Source organism: Balaenoptera musculus, chromosome 12 (genome assembly GCF_009873245.2).
Source record: "Balaenoptera musculus isolate JJ_BM4_2016_0621 chromosome 12, mBalMus1.pri.v3, whole genome shotgun sequence".
In the NCBI taxonomy this organism is placed as follows: Eukaryota; Metazoa; Chordata; class Mammalia; order Artiodactyla; family Balaenopteridae; genus Balaenoptera; species Balaenoptera musculus.
Window position 1 is genome coordinate 33,956,231 of NC_045796.1, and position 22,793 is coordinate 33,979,023.

General features: G+C 34.9%; 1 protein-coding gene across 7 annotated transcripts in view; it reads right to left on the reverse strand.

Moving 5' to 3' along the window:
* The window catches only part of LAMA2 (laminin subunit alpha 2), a 603,913-nt gene that overhangs the window by 286,603 nt on the left and 294,517 nt on the right, over positions 1 to 22,793 (reverse strand). For all 7 annotated transcript variants that reach the window (XM_036871358.1, XM_036871360.1, XM_036871357.1 and 4 more), the window contains exons 10-12: positions 21,643 to 21,803; positions 7,244 to 7,384; positions 4,707 to 4,880 (exon numbers count right to left, since the gene is read on the reverse strand). In XM_036871358.1, coding sequence (XP_036727253.1) covers positions 4,707 to 4,880; positions 7,244 to 7,384; positions 21,643 to 21,803 — 476 coding nt within the window. The remainder of the gene's footprint in view (positions 1 to 4,706; positions 4,881 to 7,243; positions 7,385 to 21,642; positions 21,804 to 22,793) is intronic.

A 22,793-nucleotide genomic window follows, 5' to 3' on the forward strand; every position in this document is an offset into this window, starting at 1 on the left:
GCTTTTTAATAAATATGTTTCCTCATTTGCCCCTAACAATTCATTTGGTTTATTCTGGACAACAGATCTTCTTCTAGTACTACTCCATCACCAAATCATTTTTTATATGATCTCATTTATGGAATAAAAATTCAATCACAGTTGATTTATCCTATTTACTTTTATGGCCCTACCATTCACCACATACATAATACTTTCTTAATTAATCCATTTAATCTAAGACTTAAATTGGAGGATATTAAGGATGAGGGAGAGAGTTTGACCTTTACTTCTGAATAATTTTGAGGAATGTGGAACAAAGAAGTCAGAAATACAAATTATGCTAATAAAAGGAGAGTGGATCATGCTTATTAGTAAGTTTTTAGTTATTTTTAACCAAGATTGAAATCATCTTTCAATTCTAACTTAAATCCCAACTCAAGAGTCATTTCTGAGCAATCTAATGAAAACTATTCTGTTGCTGTTAAAAATGTAGCGTTGATCACAAAATATTTGTGAAGTTCCTTTTATGTAACAAGGACTATCCTGTCCTGTAAATCTCAAACATCAATCTCCTTCAAATCCACAGCTTTAATTAGGGATCTGAGGGGTAGAACTGAAAGTCAAGCAAACACAGCAAAGAAATACCAGAGATTACTTTTAGAACCAGATGTTATTTTGTCAGCAGACTCATAATGTGCATCTTAAGCTAAACTATAGGTATTCTTGGCAACTACATGAAACAATTTAAAAGTTTCTCTAAGCTAGAAACAGAAAAAGATAGTATAATGTTGTAGAAAATAAGCATTTTTTTGTAAAAACCCAATCACACAAGATTAATTTAATAACACTCAGAGAGAGATTTTCAAACCTTAATGGTAATGTGGGAACAGTAGATAGGCCAAGCCAGATTCTCAGGGAACTTTACGGATGGGAAGAGAATTGCTTTTGGAAGCTGCACTATCTATTTCAGACCACTAGGGTAACCTTAAGTAAATGACCATTTCAATGTTCCAATAGCATTTAGTTTACTAAAGCAGTAAATTATTCCAACTCTGAAATACCCAAACTGTTTCTCAATAGCTGTAGCCTGTAGCAAATCAGCAGGACTCTTTGTCCTCTAGCTCTTTCCATTCCTGCCTAGTTTCATGCTTAAACAACTGCCCTAAAACCAAGCATTAACATGGGCCAAGCATTTTGAAAATAAGCTGCTGCCTAGTAGAGCCCTGTGTGTGCCTGACTTAATTCTCTTTGAATATCTAGAATGGAGGGGGGCAGGAAATTAACACTCGATTGTGACAATTGTGCTAAATACTCACTCACATATGAGAAAAAAGACATTTTCAAGATTGCTGTTGAGGAACTAACTCATAGTTGAGACTGTAACCCAGCAAGACCCTCTGGGGCCTTCTCGGGACAGACCCCTTCCCATGTCCTCTGCTGGCCTCTTGTTTGTAGAAAACCTGTAGTCTCCCAGGCCTCCCCTGAGTCACAAAAGCCTGGCTCAAGAATTAATGATTGAAAGGATGTGAACATGTAGTGACAAAAATAGCAGCTGGGCCAGGAGAATTGGTAAGAATTTAAACAATAAATCAGCCATATGACAGTCACAGAATCTTTAGTTCCTCCCTGAAGCACCTAGATAACTGTATCTGATGCACATTTCCTGAGTTGTTTTACAGATGCTAAAACCCCCACCAAATGGAAGAAGTTAACTACTTAATGACCATAAGCACATAGCCCCCAGACCTATTGAACCTGAAGACTGATAATGTTAAGCCCTGTGACACTGCCCTGTTATCTCGCCATCAACCAATCAGAGAACTGTGCACAGGCTGATCACACACCAGGCAACTCCCCTCCATCACTTTGCCTTTAAAATCACTTCCAGGATTTTGGGTCTTTTAAGCATGAGCCACCCCATTCTCCTTGCTTGGCCCTGCAATAAACCTTTCTCAGCTCCAAACTCTGATGTTTTGGTTTGTTTGGCTCCACTGTGTGTTGGGCACAAAAACTTGCCATTGACAAAAAGATTATGGAAAATTTTTAAATGGGTAGTATAAAAATGTGCTACCTTTTTCTAGGCCTCATCCACTATCCACATACATAACTACATTCACTTATGTACTCCTCATTAGTCCAAAGAGGAACTGTAGTCAATAAAAATGTTTCTTAAGGTGAAAAGTATTCCTTTGCTAAATTGGCTAGTGCTCTTCAGTTTAATTATGATCAGGCAGGTTTCTATGTTAGCAAAGTGTATCCCAAGTGAGAGTAGTTTTATTATTTGGGGTTAGGTTACCAAAAAAAAGGAAGACTGGCATGTGGCACCTTCACTATAACAATATGTACAACACATCTCCCTTCTGTTATAAGTGGACTTATAACCAAGTAACTTGGAAAATGTTTGAAAATTGGTTATATAAATATTTAGGAAAAGCTAATAGCGTCTCATAAATATATACATTTTTTGACTTAGGAATTAACAATAAAAAGGCAGAGGAGGGATTATGTACCCACAGCCCCCTGGTCATGGATGTAAACGAAATTCAGTATCTAAGCAGATATACTAGTTTCTTGATATACTATTTCTGTCAGATTCTGGCAATGGCTCTGATTCCTACAGCAATTACTGGTAAAGAACTTAGCCTCAACTATTTAGAAAAGTGGCTTTACTGGATTTACAAACAAGGCCTTACAATTTTCCATTTCCTTAGCAAGATATTAAATCAACCAAGCTAAGCATGTCATCATGACTGTAATTTATGTGATATGACATGACAGTTAAGATGTACTGTGGTAATCTGTGAGAGCTGGCAGTATTATTGTAGTATCAAAAATTTATATGGTTCAGTTATTAAGGCAAATTGTTTCATTCATACTGAGATATCTGACCGTAAACCACAGAGGGATTTCACATTACATTAAAAAATGTCTTCCATATTCAAACAATTTGCACACCCTGTTACGATTATTTTGTTCACTGAATGGAAACTGAAGCACAGGCAAGCACAGCTTTTTGATGTGAAAATGATCTGTGGGGGACATGAAGTACTTCATTGTGGGTGGATATAAGAAGCAGTTCAGCCAGGATAAGCGAAGTTATCTTTGGGAACCAACAACTACGAACAGGATGTCCAAATCCTTTGCTCTGATGCTATTTAATATCGCATTTGCTTGCTTTCCTTCTGTCAGTTTGATTTTCAGCCAACAGAAAGAAAAAGCATATGACCAAAGAAGAAATGATGGAAAATATGGTAAAGAATATTCTATTTAAAAACTATCTGTAAGTAAATTTCCCCATTGTAAGAAAAGTAAGACCTCTGAAACTCATCCAATGGCTCTTCTCTAAACTCCTTAGAGCAGTTAGAAAAAAGACAGTTTATGTATGTATTTATTTTTTTTGGCAATTTTAAGCTATAGACATTCAAGTCATATGTGCTATTTTATTCTTGTCGGGGATTCAGGAAGTTCCTAAATAGAATAGGATAGAAGGACTTCTTGTTGGAAAGGGCTTTGAAGTATAAGTTTAATTGGATTTTACTACAGATAGAAAATTTTATGCAATATACACTGTCTCTTTAAAAATACATATTCAATGAAAATGTGTTTTATTCATTTACACATTTTTCATAATGGTATTCAGAAGCTTGTAAAGATAAGAAACAGGCCATGAATTAAAATGTTTTCAGTCAGCTAAAACCACTAGTTCCCATTCATATGAACTAGTAAGGTTTTCTATCTCAATACTCACACGCCACTATTAATAAATTTTTATATATTTAATCAATGAAGATTTCTTCAAAAGTAATGCTATATTCTTATAGGTGAAAACTAGGCTTAAATAGCATCAATTTGCAAACGAATTTTTCTTGAACTCTCACAATTTCTGGTGTGATTAGGTGACGTAACTATTAGCTGAAAAGGTATTAAGTTCCACAGACCAAGCAAATATTCCCACTTACAATTACTATATCAAATTTTGTTTCCAACAAATTGTTAAGCAAAATAAAATAAAATAAAATGATAAAAGCCAAGGAACCTATCTAGATAAAGTTAATCCACAACAGGCGGGGGGTGGGGGGGAAAGCACCTGCATTTCTGAGATTGCTACATTTGTTTATCTGTGTGTGTTTTTATATGTGTGTGAGTGGGCTTGGAAACAAACATGTGCTTTCAGTCTGGCACTTCTCTTAGGGTAGTTCTCTTCCTGAGCTCCAGGAAATATGGTGTTTATATAAGCTTCATGGCAAGCATTAAATTAGTTGTGTAATAAATTTCATTTCCAGTTAACATTCAGACAAGGTAGAAAAAGTAGCTCTCTTGAATATCAGTTTTGAAATGAAATAGAAACGGATGAGAAAAACATCAGTAAAAGTATTGCACCATCGACAACTCTAGAAAAACAGCTATTTCAGGTAAACATAACACCGTCTCTTCCAATATCTATAATTTGTTTTGAAAAAATATATCTTAGAGGTTTCATTAATTTATTTGTAGATTCAAAATGTTGACACAGAACAGCAACTACGTAGAGTTGTGAAGTAGGGATGCTGTGACCCACCGGGCAGGGCAGAAATGTCCAACTTAATCTGATTCAGCTGTTTCCAGCAATTCAATACAGTATATATTTGATTTTATCTTTCTTTAAAGAAAGACTAAATAAAACCTATTATTCTTATTGATCAGTTGAAGCAAAGTAGCAAGAAGCAAGCACTATCTGGACTTACTTTGTTTCCCAGATACAGAGCTGGCGCGCTCCAGTAGTAGCTCTGGGGCAGAGCTCGTCGGGCCTCCACGCTGCTGATGCTGATCTGCTGATGTGGATCTAAGTCATCCTGCTGCGGAGTCACTCGAATGTGGCCAGAGATGTCAGTCAGATACCAGCCACTCATGTCTTGTATCTTAAAGAAAACACACAACCATCGTTACTTAGGAAAAAAAAAAAAACCCACCCACTTCTTTTCTCTTTCATATTCCTGTAGTGTTCATTTTCTGAAAATTAAAGATGCAAAAACTATGAAAGTTTAGAAAAATATGAGAGTTGTGAATATCATTAAACTTATCAGATGTTCTCAACTTTAGGTACCAATTATTTTTTTGCTTGACGTTTCTAAGAGTTTGGATGGTACGATATAGTAACCTGCTTTTATTGATCCAATGTGCTTTTTTAAAATCATGATTACAAATACTTCTTTCTTAAAAACAGAAACTCATTCAAAATCACACGTAATGTTATATAAATTATCAAATAGTTGAACTTTGATTTTCATGTTTTTCACTCCACTAGTAATTTCCTGTTTCTTATAGAAAAAATTATTTCAAAAGGTGTTACGTATGTGTTTGTAAAGCAGAGGAAGAAAAAAGATATGAAAGGTAGCTTTTCATTTAATATTTCCTTCCTTTTCACATATTTAAATTTAAACTTTGAGGCTCAAGGGCATTTGAATCTACCAGCTCACAATACTGTACCTATTCCTTCCCATGAGGTTGGAAGTGTTGTAGGAACTCCTAGCCTAGATCCTTGGCCCAGAGAAGGAAGGAGCCTTTAAGGAGGAATTAGGGAATACATGATGATTTGCTTTTCCATGTTTATACTCCAGCCATGGGTGGGCACACAGCTACAATTCAAAACCATCCAACCTCGTCAGGACAAAACATTGGATACTGGGGTCTGTGGCTACCAGGGGCCCACTAGATGTGTGTGAGCTGCTTGGTGTTGTAGGTGATGGGGAGCAGAATGGTAATGGTGATAATATGTGGATGAAATATTTTTAAAATTTCTTCATGTAGAGGTCATTTGATTCTGCATCTCCCAAAGCTGTGGAATTGCTGGGACTGCCCTGGTCAAAGAAAGAGAGATTAAGTAAAAGCTTATGGGATAGCCACACTGCAAGATACATATTACTTCCTTCTCTTCCCTTTCCAACATCATCATCAGACATTCTAAGACAGCCCAGTGAGATTCAGAGAAAGTTCTTTCCAGAAGACCTACTGAAATGGAAATATCAATGGACCTAGTTTCTGAAGAACAAGGCTGAGTTCTACCTCTGTTCTTCTGCTAACCATAAAACTTTAGTACATTAATGGAACAGTCTAGAGGGTGAGGTGTGACTCTACAAACAAAAGAAAGAAGTTAGACCAGATGTTCACGTGTTGTTGGTTCTATATAATCTGCTCCAAAAGCTATGCATTTGATAAAGTATATATAGGTTCAAATTTAGGTATGAGAGTACAATCAGAAACTACTCATAATGTTTCAGACTTTAAAAGCAATACAGGCAGAGAAAATTTTCATAGTTGTGTTAAGGATTAGTTAGCTGACTGAAGTTGAAAGGCAAGAGTAGTGTTTGGAAGACAGTTTTATTAAAATAGTGATCTTTGTAAAACCCAACCCTAATCATAACAGTCTCCTGCTAAAATCCTCCAGTGACTCTCCAAGGCTAAGAACTCAACTTCTCAGTAAACTCAGCCCTATATGGTATAGTTTCGCATTCACTCTGTAGGTTTCTCTTTCTTTCCCCAGCCTGTTTCCTGTTACTGTGTACTCCTAAGTGCTGCCACATAGGCTATTTGAAATTCCCAAAGGTCCTCTTTTATAAGGAGACAATCGCTGTCTGTGAAGGGTTGAAAAGGCAATGGGAGTATGATGAACAATGAAGGTGGGAAGGGAAACATGTTTATGTTTATGGTAGAGGAAGAATATCCCAGTAACTACTAAACAGGTAATAATTTGAACTTTTTCAAATCAATTAAGAATGAAGGTATTGTTCAAATTCAGTGTCTCCTTTTAACGAAGAAAGGGCCCTGGCAACATCAAATCACAACTAAAGGCTGGTGGGTAATATGTACCATGTATATAGTTATTAAAGGAGTTTTTATTAATGGGTATACCAAAAATACTGGTGAGTGAAGTACATAATCCTTCATAGCACAATCTGATGTTTTCTCTGTTGAATCACCTGCCCTTGAGGCTAAAGCAACATTAATTCCGTTACTGCTTCACATAATGATCATGGACACCGGAAAGGCTAGTGTTGGCTTATTCTAAGAGGTTCCAGTCTACACATCGGTACAAATAAAATCTTAAAGCCTTTGGTCAAAGAGGCACAACTAGCATTTGAAAGAAAATTCCATCACTTCTTCATGATAAGTTTAAGTAGAAGCTCACTACAAGAAAAAAACTTAATTTCTTATAGAAGGAAAACAACAACAATAGCAAGAAGCCCCGTGGAGCAGCACATAGGATTCAAAGGCTGTTGCTTACATTGCCATAGGTCCAGTAGGAGCTCTGACATCTGTCTGAAACCCCTGAACAGAAACACTCATCACAACCTTTATGATTATCCTCTTGCAAATTGAAGAAGCCGAATTTGCAGCGACTACAGTCTCCTCCTTCGACATTTTCCTATAAATAGAGAGGTGAGTTAGCAACAGAGGTGCCCTTCAAAATGGAGCATTGTCTCTATTTCTGTTTAAGCAAAATGTAAGCTTTCTATTCTTCATTTTACCTCTTAGCCTTGTTTAAAGTATAATGATAATTTAAAAAAATCTTCTCAAAAGCTTCTTATTAAGTTATATGCTGTCCTAACCACACTGATGGGAAATAATTTGGATTCTAGTCTATTGCAGTAAGTTACAATTTGATCTTCATCTCTGTCAAGGGTATGGAGTAAATGTCATGATAAATACAGCAATAAGTTAGACATTTGGTTTACTATTTACCGTTCTATGTTGTTGAAGTACTTCCTCTTAGGAACACATGATATATGATAAAAATAAAAGACATTAAGCTAATACATGGATGTAGAATAGAACAATGAAATTATACAGATGGTAAAATACTTCTCACACCACATATTAAAAATACATATATTTGAAGCAAGCATAAGAATCTGACAAGTAGAGAAACTGGGGCAGATAGTTATACTATTTCCCTGATGAGATCCAGTAGGAAGGGAGGAAAATTTTCCCCAGTTAATTTTCAGTGTTTCCTTTAACACGTTGGTATAGCCAGTTAATCATATAGTAACATTATGGGAAAAAATAATTCTCATTCAGTGACTGCTCTCCAGATTGGTTTCATTAATCCTAGGCCCAGTACACTGAAAAATTATTTGTTTATAGGTGGGATTCAAGCCAGGGAAAGCTGACTATATGATGAAAAACTGGGAAGGGTGTAATCTCTCAATTTAAAGAATGGTTAATCTTGACAAATGTCTTCTCAATGAAAGTTCCCTGTTTTCCAGGAAACAGATTCTCAATATTCCCCACACATGAATTTGCTCCACATTTTCCCTCTTCCTTGAATTCCCTTATTACTTCAATTCTGAAGCTTTCCTTTTCCTTAGAGAACTAACTTCTCTCTCAAATGTGTTCCCAATGCCCTTTACGCATTGCTCTATTCTAACCACAAAAATGTACTGCTGTATCTTCTAAGATTATTCTCTCCAGCTACATGCCATAATCCGTTCAGAGGTAGAACCCTGTCTTACTTACCTCTATAGTACCAGAAAATGGCAATGTTCCTGGTACAACACTGAGCACTAGCTTAATAAAACTTTATTAAGTGTAAATAAGTCTCTCGGTGGTCATATTTTTCACCTAGTAGATGTTTCATAAAAACATTTTCGAATAAAGCGAGATTGGTCAGAAGATAGGATAATAAAATCTGAGAACATGGGGGAAAGACAGAAGAGGGAAGAACAATAGAGAGAAAAATAGACAAATTTATAAAAAATAAACAAAGAAGTTCTCCTTGTATCCAAGAGAATAATTTATTTGAAAGTAACTTTTGGGCTCAATTTCTATGAGCTATTTACCACCTCAACCATTTCTACATTGCCGGGAGCCTACACAAAGAGCTATCTCTAGGCCCGTTTCATGTGTCAAACTTTAGCTTCCCAATATGTACACAGATTTAATGACTGCACTGATATTCTTGCTAGTTTTTGTTTCTAAGGTAAATTTCAGATTTTTTGAGATGGTAGATGTCAACAAAACTAATCAAACTAATTTCAGACCTAAGGTGACAAATAAATCCCCAAAACCCTGAAGTTGAGAGCATCTTCAGAAGAGTACACAGGCAGGAAAGATGAAACATATCTATAATTATAATTTAGCTTATCCTGTTGAAGACACAGTACAGCTGTTCTGTACACTGTGTTCTTATGTGGTTGGTCTAATCTACTTTCATTTACTCTAATTTGAAAGCTTGGAATACCACTTTTCTGAGATTCAGACTGAGTTCAACAATTAGAAACTTTCAGACATTAGTTACATTTTCTGTACCTACATTTTCGCCTGGCAATATGACCTTGAAAAGTAATGATTAAATAATAGCAATATTCAATTTAATTTAATAAACCACAGCATCACATTAGGGTAGACATTCTAGGGACTATAAAGATGGGTGAGTCAAGGTCTCTGTTTTTACAAGCCAGCATCTAGAGTTGGGTAAAAAGATACATTTACAATCAACCTTAAGGCAAGGTGGAATATGAAAAAGGCATCTCAGAAATAAATTAAATTTTGGCAACACAGAGGAGGAGGGGTTAGTTTCTGCTATGAAGGCTTGAGGAGGATTTATGACAGGAGTGGAATTTGACTTAAACTTTGGAGCATGGTTTAAAAATTCAACCTGTTAGAGGGGACAGAATAGAGGCCTATGTTAGTAAAGATATTAGGAATAAGAAATAATTCAAAGCTTAGAAGATTCATTCAGTATTTACTCTGTAAAAAAATGTATCGAATATTTCTTATATGCTAGGAACTTAATTTGGTACTTGGGTTCCAGGGCCCCTGACTTCATGTAATAAACCTTTAAGGCTACCCTAAGAGATATGGGTCTTGTCTCACAGGAAGTGGTGAAAAGTCATTAAAAGTTATTCAGCAGGAGATAAACCAACAGAACTATACTTGAGGCACCTAAGTTGGCCATAGCAAGTAAAATGTCCATGAAATGTGAGACACTGGAACAAAGAAATCTTTCAATACCATATTGGTGCAGTGAAGGATTAATTCAATGGGCTTGGAGTACTCAAACCCTGCACTTTCTAAATTGAAAAGACTGTCCCTTGAATAGCTCCTGGGAGATAATTTATAAACTCTTAGAATATCTTGCCAGCTAAGAGTGTCCTTTTTTTTTTTTTTAAATAAACTTATTTATTTATTCATTTATTTATTTGGCTGTTTTGGGTCTTCGTTGCTGCTCACGGGCTTTCTCTAGTTGCAGTGAGCAGGGGCTACTCTTGGTTGCATTGTGCAGGCTTCTCATTGTGGTGGCTTTTCTTGTTGCGGAGTACGACCTCTAGGCCCACGGGCTTCAGTAGTTGTGGCGCACGGGCTTAGTTGCTCCGCGGCATGTGGGATCTTCCCGGCCCAGGGCTCAAACCCGTGTCCCCTGCATTGGCAGGCAGATTCTTTTTTTTTTTTTTTCAACATCTTTATTGGAGTATAATTGCTTTACAATGGTGTGTTAGTTTCTGCTTTATAACAAAGTGAATCAGCTATACATATACATATATCCCCATATCTCCTCCCTCTTGTGTCTCCCTCCCACCCCCTCCCTATCCCACCCCTCTAGGCGGTCACAAAGCACTGAGCTGATCTCCCTGTGCTATGCGGCTGCTTCCCACTAGCTATCTATTTTACATTTGGTAGTGTATATATGTCCATGCCACTCTCTCACTTCATCCCAGCTTACCCTTCCCCCTCCCCATGTCCTCAAGTTCATTCTCTACATCTGTGTCTTTATTCCTGTTGGCAGGTGGATTCTTAACCACTGCACCACCAGGGAAGTCCTAAGAATGTCTTTGTATACCTGAAACCAGGAGTCACACCAGATATTTTATGCTAATGATGTGATTTATGGTGAATGCCTAGTTTTGTTTACCTGGGACCCTGGCCTTGTTGTATCAGTTTGACTTCTGGGGATACTGGAGACTGAGTAAATAAGGCCAGTTATATGAGGACTCCATATCTACTTAATTGACCCCCAATAAAAACCCTGGACACCAAGACTTGGGTGAGTTCTCCTGGTTGGTAATACCTCATATGTGTTGTTACATGCTGTCGCTGGGAGAATTAACCACTCTTTGTATGATTTTACTGGGAGAGGATGACTGGAAGTTTGTGCTTGGTCTCTCCTTGATGCTTCCCTATGCACCTTTTGTCTTGCTGATTTTAATCTGTATCCTTCTCACTTTAATAAACCACAAGTATAACAGCTTTTCAGAGTCCTGAATCCTTCTAGTGAATCACTGAAAATGAGTGTTGTTTTGGGTCCCCCAACACACCATGGTAAAGATAATAGGATGTCTACACCTATAAAAACAGGTTAGCCAACTGGTAGTTTTACTTTGTTTATTGTGACAAATCTTTGAGGCAAAATATTTTAGATCCTGCTACAGGTCCTCAAGTTAATCCTATACTCAATTCACTTCAACCCTCTTCACAAGCAATGATCAACTCATAAATTTGCAAAATATTTTAGATATTTTATAATATCTTATATAATATTTAAGCATCCTTATATATCTTATATAAGATATATATATATATATATCTTATATACGATAACTTACCCAGGGGCTTCCCTGGTGGCGCAGTGGTTGAGAATCTGCCTGCTAATGCAGGGGACACGGGTTCAAGCTCTGGTCTGGGAAGACCCCACATGCCGCGGAGCAACTAGGCCCGTGAGCCACAACTACTGAGCCTGCGCGTCTAGAGCCTGTGCTCCCAACAAGAGAGGCCGTGATAGTGAGAGGCCTGTGCACCGTGATGAAGAGTGGCCCCCGCTTGCCGCAACTAGAGAAAGCCCTTGCACAGAAATGAAGACCCAACACAGCCATAAATAAATAAATAAATTTTAAAAATTAAAAAAAAAAGCAAAGTTGGAAAATATTAAAAAAAAGATAACATCCATAAAGCAATATTATAAAGTATATATATTTTATAATATTGTATGGCAAATTTATGAGTTGATAATTGCTTGTGAAGAGGCTTGAAGTGAATTGAGTATAGGATTAGCTTGAGGACCTGTAGCAGGATCTAAAATATTTTGCAAATTTATGAGTTGATAATTGCTTGTATAAAATATATAAAATATATATATCTAAATATATCTAAAATATTAAAAAATATCTAAATTATATAATATTGTAAAGCATCCCATCCTTATATATCTTATATAATATTATAGCATCCCCTTATATAATATTGCGTAGCACCCCAGCTTGAAGCCACCACTTTAAGATTCTAGACTTCTACTTTTTCAGTACTGAGTCTATACCATACTTTTTCTTTATTTCATACTTTCTCTAGCTCCTAATCAGATTGAGCTAGATTCATTTAATTGAGAAGTTCTTGGTTCTGATTTTTCTCTAGCTCTACTACAATTGAATATTAAGCCAACACTAAATAGTAAATATGGTGGATATAGTACCTACTTATATGTGTGTCCTTATGGACTGGTTAAAGAGCCTCTTGAAGCTGGTAGGAAAATGAAGAATCAGGGAGAACATCTGTTTAGCTCCCTAGCACTCTGCTTTCTGGACATGTATAGAATGAATTAGTTATATCAAGTTCTACTTCCTTTTTAGTTTTCTAATCTCCCTTGAGAGAGTATATATCTAAGTAATTTCTTATTTAAGGATTGTGTCTCCAGAGTTTTCTTTAAAAAGATACTAGTTTTAAAACAGTGATTACTACAGGACATTACAGTTTGATATTTAATAAATTTTAGATTTTTAGAGTAGCACAATTCAAACACAGAAGCATGGTGTTCCAGGACTTTTATTGCACCTTCATAGAGACAGAGGTTCCCCACTTTCTAGTAGTTTGCTAATACATGTGATCTTGGAAGCTTGGGTTCCAATTCTTTTTATGGGTTCCCAGGTGCATAACTGCTTTTTCAAAACTTCTTTATGACTCATCAACAACTGTCATCCATGAAGCAACCCCTTATGGTATTCCTAATTTATTTTCAGCTTGAGAATGAACCGTCTGCTTTATGGGTAAGTTCGTTAAGCATTTTAATTTCCTTTGCTATCAATATCAAATTATTAATAAATGCTCTGTATATCACTTTCACTGTTTCTTTATTCTCTGTTATTATTCATTCATCAAATCATAACTGAGCTACTACATATAAGGCATTATATGAAATGCCAGAGGGAATATAAAAAATGCCCTCAAGACAATTATAGCAAAGGAAGTAAGAACGTGGACAAATAAGTATAATATAAGGCACAAGGGAGTTACTGCCCTAAGAGGAGTATTGAGTACATGCTCTGGATCTGACACTGGATTTATGACCAAAGTCCTCCAACCCCCTGAAGGAAGAATAAGACAGAAAAGCCATAAGGCTGAAAGAAAAAGGTGTATCCCAAGGTTTGCATGATAGGAGTAAAATAGGCTACTGCAGCACTGTTCTCTTTAATTATAATGTTCACAGATGTAAGAATGTCTATTGTAGGTCTTTTAAATCAATCAATCAATCCAAACAGTAAAACCATCGTTTTTGTTCTTTTCTTGCCACTTATATTACTAAGATCTTCAAAGGCAAATACCTTATAATGTGTCACCATCCAACTCATTCGCTAAAGCACGGATGTGAAAACAATTGATCCTGAACACCTAATAATGATTGTGAGAGTCTGTGACTTCTAGCCCAAATACTATTTTAGTCATTATGAGACTTCTCTCTCCTTTAGCTATTATTCTATCACTTCTTTGTACTGATCAACTTTAAAAAGAATTGTTAACATGTAATTTAATACAAATTTTAAAAGTCGTTTTAACTGTTTATCTAAACAAAATGGGGTCTAATCTACTCTCTCTCTCAGCATTTCAAATGGGTAGCTCTTGTCAATCCAGTAAATTTATTTTAATATTTTATTTAGAGTTCAATAGTGATTCTTTCTAATTTGCAAATTTAATGGTTATTTTTATACCTAAACCTATAAAATAGGTAATTTCCAGAATGCTCCAGACTTAATTTCCAGAATGCTCAGACTTCCACTCTAGAGATTAACTTTCCCTTACATGACCATATTTTCCTAAAAACAAATATTCTAGTTTTTTTCATTTCTAAACCATTATTCCAGTTGGTTATATTAACAAAAATTAAACAGGAACTAATGAGAGTTAATTATTTTTTCATTGTCAAATATTAATCCACATAATAAATATTTTTATTCTCTTACGTATTGTGATAATAAAAAGTGTCACTTCAGACCAGTGGTTCTCAACCTAGTTTTTATTATCTTATCCCTAAGGAGCCTCTTTAGTCATTTTTTTCATAATCATCCCCACCATGAAATTTTAATTCTACAGATATACTGCATGTGCTGATGCACTGTGTTAATATGTTTGCCTTATACATAAAATGGATATGATATTTTTGCCCCTCAAGAACAAATTTTCATCCCGTTAGAGAGAAATATGGCTTTATATACATATTTCTGTTGAACATATTTAGCTGAGTATCTAATTAGATATTTTGTGGCCTATCCTACAAAAAATATATGTAATAACTGTCCTTTTTGTCTTTAGTACTTTTTTTTTTTTTTCCTAAAAACAAAGTTGAATTAGAAAAATCTGACTAGGTTCTTTTTTCTTGAAGTGAGATACTGTTGGGTTGACATCAATTTTCTTTTTGCTATAGTTTCCTTAGCACAGTTTCTCTCTTGAGAAATATAGTCACAATAGTTTCCCTGTATTCTTTCTCATGAAGCCACCTTCTTATAAATTAGGAACAACTTCAACAGTACATGTTTATCTGTGATTGTTAGCCAACTGTGAATTCTATTGACAAAGTTACCAGGAATATCTCCAGTGACATTTAAGTTACTTTCTGTGATAATTGCTTCAGAAAATTTGCAGTCATGCTTGTTTATTGGGGTGTTTGTAGTCAATTACAGATTTTCCTTTTATGGCCTTCATTCTAATGCACCCTAGTGTTAAAAGAAGTTAACAAAAGAAGGATAATTAGATAATTAGCATTATTTCTTGTGTGTTTACTCTTTACATATATTGTTCCAAGGCTAAATAATAAATACTTGGTGGGTTAGAAAGAGAGAGAGAAGAAAATAAATGAAAATTTAGTTCTCACTTTTTACAACCTTAACTTTTAATATTAGAAAAAACAATATTTTTGAACTGTAACTGTTGCAAGAGACAAATTCTGGCATGTACCTTTTATGCTAAAAATTTTACATCTGTAATTTAGATTTGGGATCAAATATATAAATCAAATGCCTCTTGTAAAAATGCCCTGGGTTCAAGCCTAACAGGTTAATGAGGTAATCATTCCTGTACATAAACGGAAAAGAGGAGGGAAACTTAAACTAATAAAAATATTAGCACACACCATAAAAATCCCATTGGGGAAAAGAATGGAAACTTATCTCTACTTGTAAAAAACAATATAAATAATCAAAAAATTAATCCAGCAGGTATTTATGATTATACTTTATATTTGCACAGGGCTTCAATGTTATAATTACACCTATTGAGAGTTGGGCAAGAAAGATTTAATATCATTTTATGAATTAAGAAATATGAATCAGAGAGTTTAAGCAATTGTCAAAGCTTCACACTTTTTTTAGTTTTTCTCCTTTCCTTCTTTTTTATGTATGAGCCACTGTGTTATCTTCTTATTCTTCAATGACGAAGAAAATATACAGACTTGATGTCATCACAGAGGTGCAATAGACATTAAATGGATTGCAAATTGTGAAAAGATCATAAAGGAAAAGAAAAAGGTGACAAGTGACTATGGCAGGAGAATGATTTATACCGGGGGATAAAGGATAGCTTTGCTGAGAAGTGGAACTGAGCCTTGAAAAATGCCTAGGTAAGCTAAGGGAAAGGTCAGAGTGAGGTTTTCCCAGCAGTCTGAATAGAATCTGTAAAATTCCAGAGTTAGACAGAGGTTGATGACTCAAGAAATTTAAGCAAGGCTGGAAGACAGCGGCTGAAGCTCAAGAATATTCTGGCGAGGTAAACCAAGGTCGGATCACATCATTTTGTGCGTCAGTAAGAACTTAATGTAAAGTGCAATAAAAAACCCAAAGCAAAACAAGATGAAAATGCAGATTTTGATTTCTAGTCTTTTACTTCACTATTTATCTTTCCATTATGACTTTGATAAAAATAAAAGCACATGTTCCTACCTAGATCAAGGTCTATTTCTATTATTTATCAGAGCCTGCAATCCAACTGACCTTGGATACATAATATGATACCAAACTTCAAAAGAGCCAATTTTTAGCATGTAGTACTTAAAATGAACAAATACCAAGAGTCAGAACAGCATTTACATTTACTTGATTTGTCATATATCTGAGATTGTCTTATCTCTTGTAATTTACCAGAAGAGAGAAGAATTTTTAAAATTTTAATAATGCATAACAATTAGTAAATATTTTTGTGTTGCATTGTTTTCATATTTTGAAATATAATTAGGATGGGGTGCTCAGTAATATCATTATCAGAAGAAGGATATAACAGAAAATCTTATGTGTAGAGGTAATAGTATTTGACAGTGTATTGAGAAATTTTGTTTACCTCTTTTTAAATCAGGAAATCCTTTTTTTCCCTTCAATTAGAGAAAGTTTAAATCTGGAATTATTTTAAAGCATTAGAAAAGTACATATAATATATAATTATCCACTACCCACAACCTAGAGGTAAAAAATATGAATATTTTCCCAAGTGTGCTTCAGCTATATTTTTAAAGAAATAAAACTTAAGCACATTTGAATCTCACTTCTCTCACTGCACTTCTATCCTATTCCTTTCCCTCTTTCTCTAGAGTTAACTATTATTCTGAAATTAGTACACATCATATCAATGTATTTAAATTTTTAAAATTTACATTTGTGTGCTCATAGAATGTTTTATGTTTTACAACTTTACCTAAATGATAACATAATGGCATTTTTTCCCTTCACTTCACCTGAAATTTATCAGTGTTCTTACACATAAGACCTATTTCACTCACTCGAGTTGTTTCTTATACCAGATTACATGAATATATTATAATTTATTTTTCTTCTTTAGGGATATTTAGATTTTTCCTAATTTTCATTGTAACAAGTAGGTCTATGTTGAACATCTTTTACATGCTTTTATATGCCCCTTTATACATGTTATATAAGATTCTTTTGGGGTAAACATCTAGATATTGAGTTGCTGGCTGACAGGTTTTTAATATCTTTAATGATACTAGATAATACCATATTGGCCTCCTAAGTAGTGGTACTAACTCATCCTAATAACAGCATTTCCATTTCTCCAGATTTTCACCAGCACTTGATATTAGCAGCTATCTCCCCATTTTAAATATTACTTTATGGTCTTCAATAATCTCTTAAAAAATACCTGTACTTGAGAACATTTATTTCTAAGCACCACATAGTTTTGTTACTATTCTAAATATTTTTATTACATTTCCTAATTGGTTATCACTAGTGTATAGAAATGCTACTGCTTTTTATAGACTGATTCTTGTATTCTGCAATCCAGTGAAACTCTTCTGGGTTCAAAATTCTTTGACTAAAGTAAATATATTCTGAGAAGTTTTTTCAGTGAAGTTGAACTATTAGTGGGAAACACAATAATGTGATATTTGTCTCTAGTTTTAATGTTTTTCTCTTTGTCTTGACTAGTGGGCAGGGTTTCTACTATAAGCCCTGCTGGTGGCCTTTTTTTTTTTTTAATCTTCTTCAAAGGATGTATAATTTCCTTTAATTCTACATAATTCTTTACTCCTTCATTACTTCTTGAATATTGTTTCTCCCCAATTTCATCTAATCTCTTCTTTGGCCAGTCCTGCTAAATTTTATGTTGTTTTTTAAATCATTCTAGCAGCCATGCCACTTAGCATCTCATATTTTTATTTCTTTACCTCCCTATGACAATTTATAAGTAATTTCCTCCATTCTGTATTTCTGATTCTCTATCCAGCAGTTTCTAATCTCTTGTTCAACCCATTCACTGAATTTTAAATTTCAGTGACTACATGTATTTTTATTTCTAGAAGTAAATTACAGTAACTTTTTTCCACACCTGCTTATTCTTTTAATATAGTGCCTTATTTTGTGTTGTTTTTTCCTATTTTTTCTTTCTTTGTTCTTTTATTTTCTAGTCATATTTTTATGACTGTACATTTTCTACATACTTTATTCTATTGTTTATATTATAAAATTATGATTACATATTTTATGTTTATATAATTTTTTTAGACTATCTTATTTTTTTTAGTTTTTAGTGTACAAATATTCTGAATTTTATGGCTTCTGATTCTCTTTTGTAGTTATCTTCCTTTTGTGCAGTATACTGCTTTCCAGTGAGCTCACTGTCAGTTAAGGCTATACTTTCTTTCCTGTGGGAATACCATTTGCTTGACTTGTTGAAGAATTCTAGCACAGAGAGGGAGAATAAAACTGACCCCATTCCCATGTGGCACACAGGTTTGAGGGTTTGACAATGCACTATTTTTACCCACCTAGAGCCCCAAAGGAAAGAGAATGTTTTCTAGTTGCCACTCCTAGCTTGCAGGTGCAATTTTCTCATGCCTGTTTGTTTCACTGCCAGGGGACATTTCTAGAGTCTAAGCTTAAGTGAATTCAGTTCCAATTTCCCTCAGTGAGTCCAAATCCTAGTGTCAAGTCTCAGAAAAGCCATTAAAACTCTAAACTTTAACCCCCATCTTAGGGCTATGACCAGTCTCCCACCCCCCACCACCCCCCATGACCTTAATTGCACAGTTTTGCTTGAGTTTATGCTTAACTTAGACTTCCCTCTTTGGTTTAACATCTAAGAAATTCCTTTTCTTTCCTGAATCTACGTGATTGCAAATTTATTTGCTCTGTTTTATCCAGAATACTTGTATTTGAAATGGCAGAAATGGGAAAAGCGGTGTCATCTTTTCTCAGTACTGCATTTTAATAGAACGTTAGTCATTTAAAATTTACAATAGAAATAAATTTAGGCCCAAGACTTGATGACAAAGTACTTTCTTAAAATGTTTACAAACTTCAGTAAATATTTTTTTCTAATGAAAATTATGGAAAACTGTTATATATTATAGTGAAAAAGAATAAATGTGCAAATATTTACTGGTTAATACACATTTTGGAGATGAACGCTTTTATAGATATCACTTTACCTGAATTTAAGTCTCTAGTATCTTAGCTTCTCAATAATGCTTTACTTGTTAAGTAGCATTTGATATATGTTGTTTTGAATAATCAGCTGACAATCCTATGTCAAATCATATTTTTGTTAAACATGCATATAATTCATGATTTTTAAAATTCTGTAGATATCTACTGAGACTTGCTTTCTGCAAGTTTTTATCCCGAAAAACATTTAGTTTATAAGAACTTATAGTCATCTATTTAAAATATCACATAGTTGAAGGGTAACTCTTTTCATGATGCTAGTTAATTTTTCATTCTCTTCTGTGATTTCTTAATTGCTACTTATTGTTGTGTTTTAATTGTCTATGTAGAGCTTCAAGTGACTTTGTAGAAGGCATTTTTCTTATTAGGATTATAATCACTCTCAGTGCAATATTGAGGCAGGCAGAGAGCAGGTGGTGGCTCGAGGAACTATCCCTCGGATCTCTGCTAATGGCGACAACTCTCCTGTTCTAGCCTCTCTCTCTATATTTTTCAAGGAAAATGAATGCGGTCTGCCTCCTTTATGTGTTTGTTACTCTTTCCTCCCAAATACTGGGTATCTCCCTTCTATAAATAGTATGTGTGTAACAATATTCCCTTTCTCTTTTTTCTTATAAATTTTTTTTTAAAATTCATTTTTGGCTTCTTTGGGTCTTCATTGCTGCGCGCAGGTTTCCTCTAGTTGGGGTGAGCGGGGGCTACTCTTTGTTGCGGTGTGCGGGCTTCTCATTGCAGTGGCTTCTCTTGTTGCGGAGCATGGGATCTAGGCGCGTGGGCTTCATTAGTTGTGGCACGTGGGCTCAGTAATTGTGGCTCGTAGGTTCTAGAGTGCAGGCTCAGTAGTTGTGGTGCACAGGCTTAGTTGCACCATGGCATGTGGGATCTTCGCGGACCAGGGCTCGAACCCGTGTCCCCTGCATTGGCAGGTGGATTTTTAACCACTGTGCCACCAGGGAAGCTCCCTTTCTTTTTTTTCCAGTTTGTTTTCCTATATTCTAGAGACTCAGGAGGTTTCTCTTCCATTTTAAGCACAGCTGTGTCTGTCCTTTATTTGAGCAAGTGATAAAGGTTAGAGATTTCTGTGGAGTTTTGGAAAAGGAATAAATCACACACAGGAAACATATTTGGTAAATATTAGAGAAGGTGCATTAAGAGCCTCTAGGATTGCCCCAAAAGACATACAGGATGAAGAAAGGTGGTGTCCTTTAAAAAGTGATCACCCACAGACCACCCCAGTCTTGATCTACAAGTGTAAGTCTTCATTTCTGATAATATTAGAATAAAAGGTACTAAGTCTAGTTAATTTACTATATTTCAGTACATGGCAACTCTTTACCATGGACTGTAGACTTTCTGCCTGTTTATATAGACAGGAGTTTTATTGTTTCAGTGGTCCAAGATAGGTACCTAAATTATCCTTGATAAAACATATACTTATTATATAACTATTATAGTATTTAGCTTCATATTTCAGACATTCCTGTCCCAATAAATGAACACTCAACATCAATACTAATATTTACTTCTTATTTTATGGTCTAATGTTTGTATACATATGCACACTCATATAACAACTATCAGCATATAATTTATAGCTGCCTAGATAAGACTAATGAATTAATAAAGGAAAGATTCTTAATAAGATTCCACTTATGTTTGAGAACAAAGAAAAAAAGAAGTAACATTTATTTTTACATCAGTATGGAATGCTAACTTTTTCAATGGAGCGTTTATTCTCTCAGCTAATATAGCTAACACTGTCTGATCTGAACGTTTTGGAACCGATTACTATAGCTAAAGGAAATCAGTTTTATCATTTTAGACTTGGGCTTGCCTCTATGTTTCCCCTATGTATATAAGCTGCAGGTGTAATATATCCCTTGGTGTTAACACGATGAGCTATTATCTGAGTGTATACAACAAATAAAGTTGCATTTCTGAAAGTACTCTTGGGAGGAAATATTGAGCATTTAATCAATTCCACTAGGGTTTCTCACATTATTTGGTAATTAAACAGAGGATTTTGAACATGGTATTTTCAGACCTATCTGGGTTCAAATTCAGAAGATTATTAAAAAATCTAGAATAAAACCCTTGACAGAATTATTTTCAGAATTAGATACAAAGCTAAAGTAGTTTTGAGTGTATGGTAGATTTAAAGGATTGCTAGTTTTAGTGTTGTGTATTTTAAAATTAACAGACTAGATAGGTAGTGGGGGAAACGTGTTTTTGTTATAAAATAACACATTCCTAAGGTGACTTATCTTCTGTATTTGTAGGTTTTTAGACAAATGGCATGTGTCTTGCTGCAGTGAACCTGGTTCTAAAGACACTTACAGGAATGCCACCAATAGAATAGAGAATGGAGATTTACAGAAGTTCCAATTGCTTAATGCCTGCAGATATACGAGAGAAACCAAGAAAAATGGCCTTTGCTCTAAACAACGGGACATTACTAGAATAAACAACGTACCTTGCAGTTACAGGATCCAAAACAAGGGTCCTCATTTGTGCTCCCTGCACCACTGCAGTTACAGGGTTTGCAGTCTGGGTAGCCAGTGTAGCCCCTGGCACACCGATCACAGCTCACCCCTCTGAAGCCAGGTTTGCAATGACAGGACCCAGGTGCCAGACCTAATGGTAGATGAGACACATATCAATATTTTTTAACTGACTCATAACCCCCCTCAGACTATCACAAGATGGGAAAGTGCCTTGGGCGTAAAAATAAACTACTTGAAAAAAAAACCTAACAACAATCATCTAAGTACAACATCACTAAGTACAACAAAGAAAAAGACTAAGGGTGTTCAACCTAAATGTCCATCGACAGATGAATGGATAAAGAAGATGTGGTACATATATACAATGGAATATTACTCAGCCATAAAAAAGAATGAAATAATGCCATTTGCAACAACATGGGTACAACTAGAGATTATCATACTAAGTGAAGTAAGTCAGAAAGAGAAAGACAAATACCATATGATATCACTTATATGTGGAATCTAAAATATGACATAAATGAACTTATCTACCAAACAGAAACAGACTCACAGACCTAGAGAACAGATTTGTGGTTGCCAAGCAACAGAGGGTTGGGGGAAGGATGGACTGGGAGTTTGGGATTAGCAGATGCAAATTATTTATATAGAGAATGGATAAACAACAAGGTCCTACTGTATAGCACAGGGAACTATATTTAATATCCTGTGATAAACCATAATATAAAGGAACATGAAAAGGAATGTATATATATCTATAACTGAATCACTTGGCTGTGATTTACACAACATTGTAAATCAACTATACTTCAATAAAGTAAATTTTTAAAAGAGATCGAGGGTGTTCATGGGAATACATATTTGGAGGATAAAAAGGAATAGAGGAGGGAAATAATAGCTGTTTAAATTTGCTTTTTCATTTTAAATAGAGAAATGCAAAAGACAATTTTTATTTTTGTCTTTGATTAGAAAAATAGAAAAAAACACATGAATGAATACAAGTTATTGACCTTCAAAATCTGGAAAAATATAAGAGCAAATCAGTAAAATATAGTCCACTCAAAAAACAAAAGAAGGGAGAAAAAAGCAAGGAAACCTTATGCTGAGAAAACATAAAACA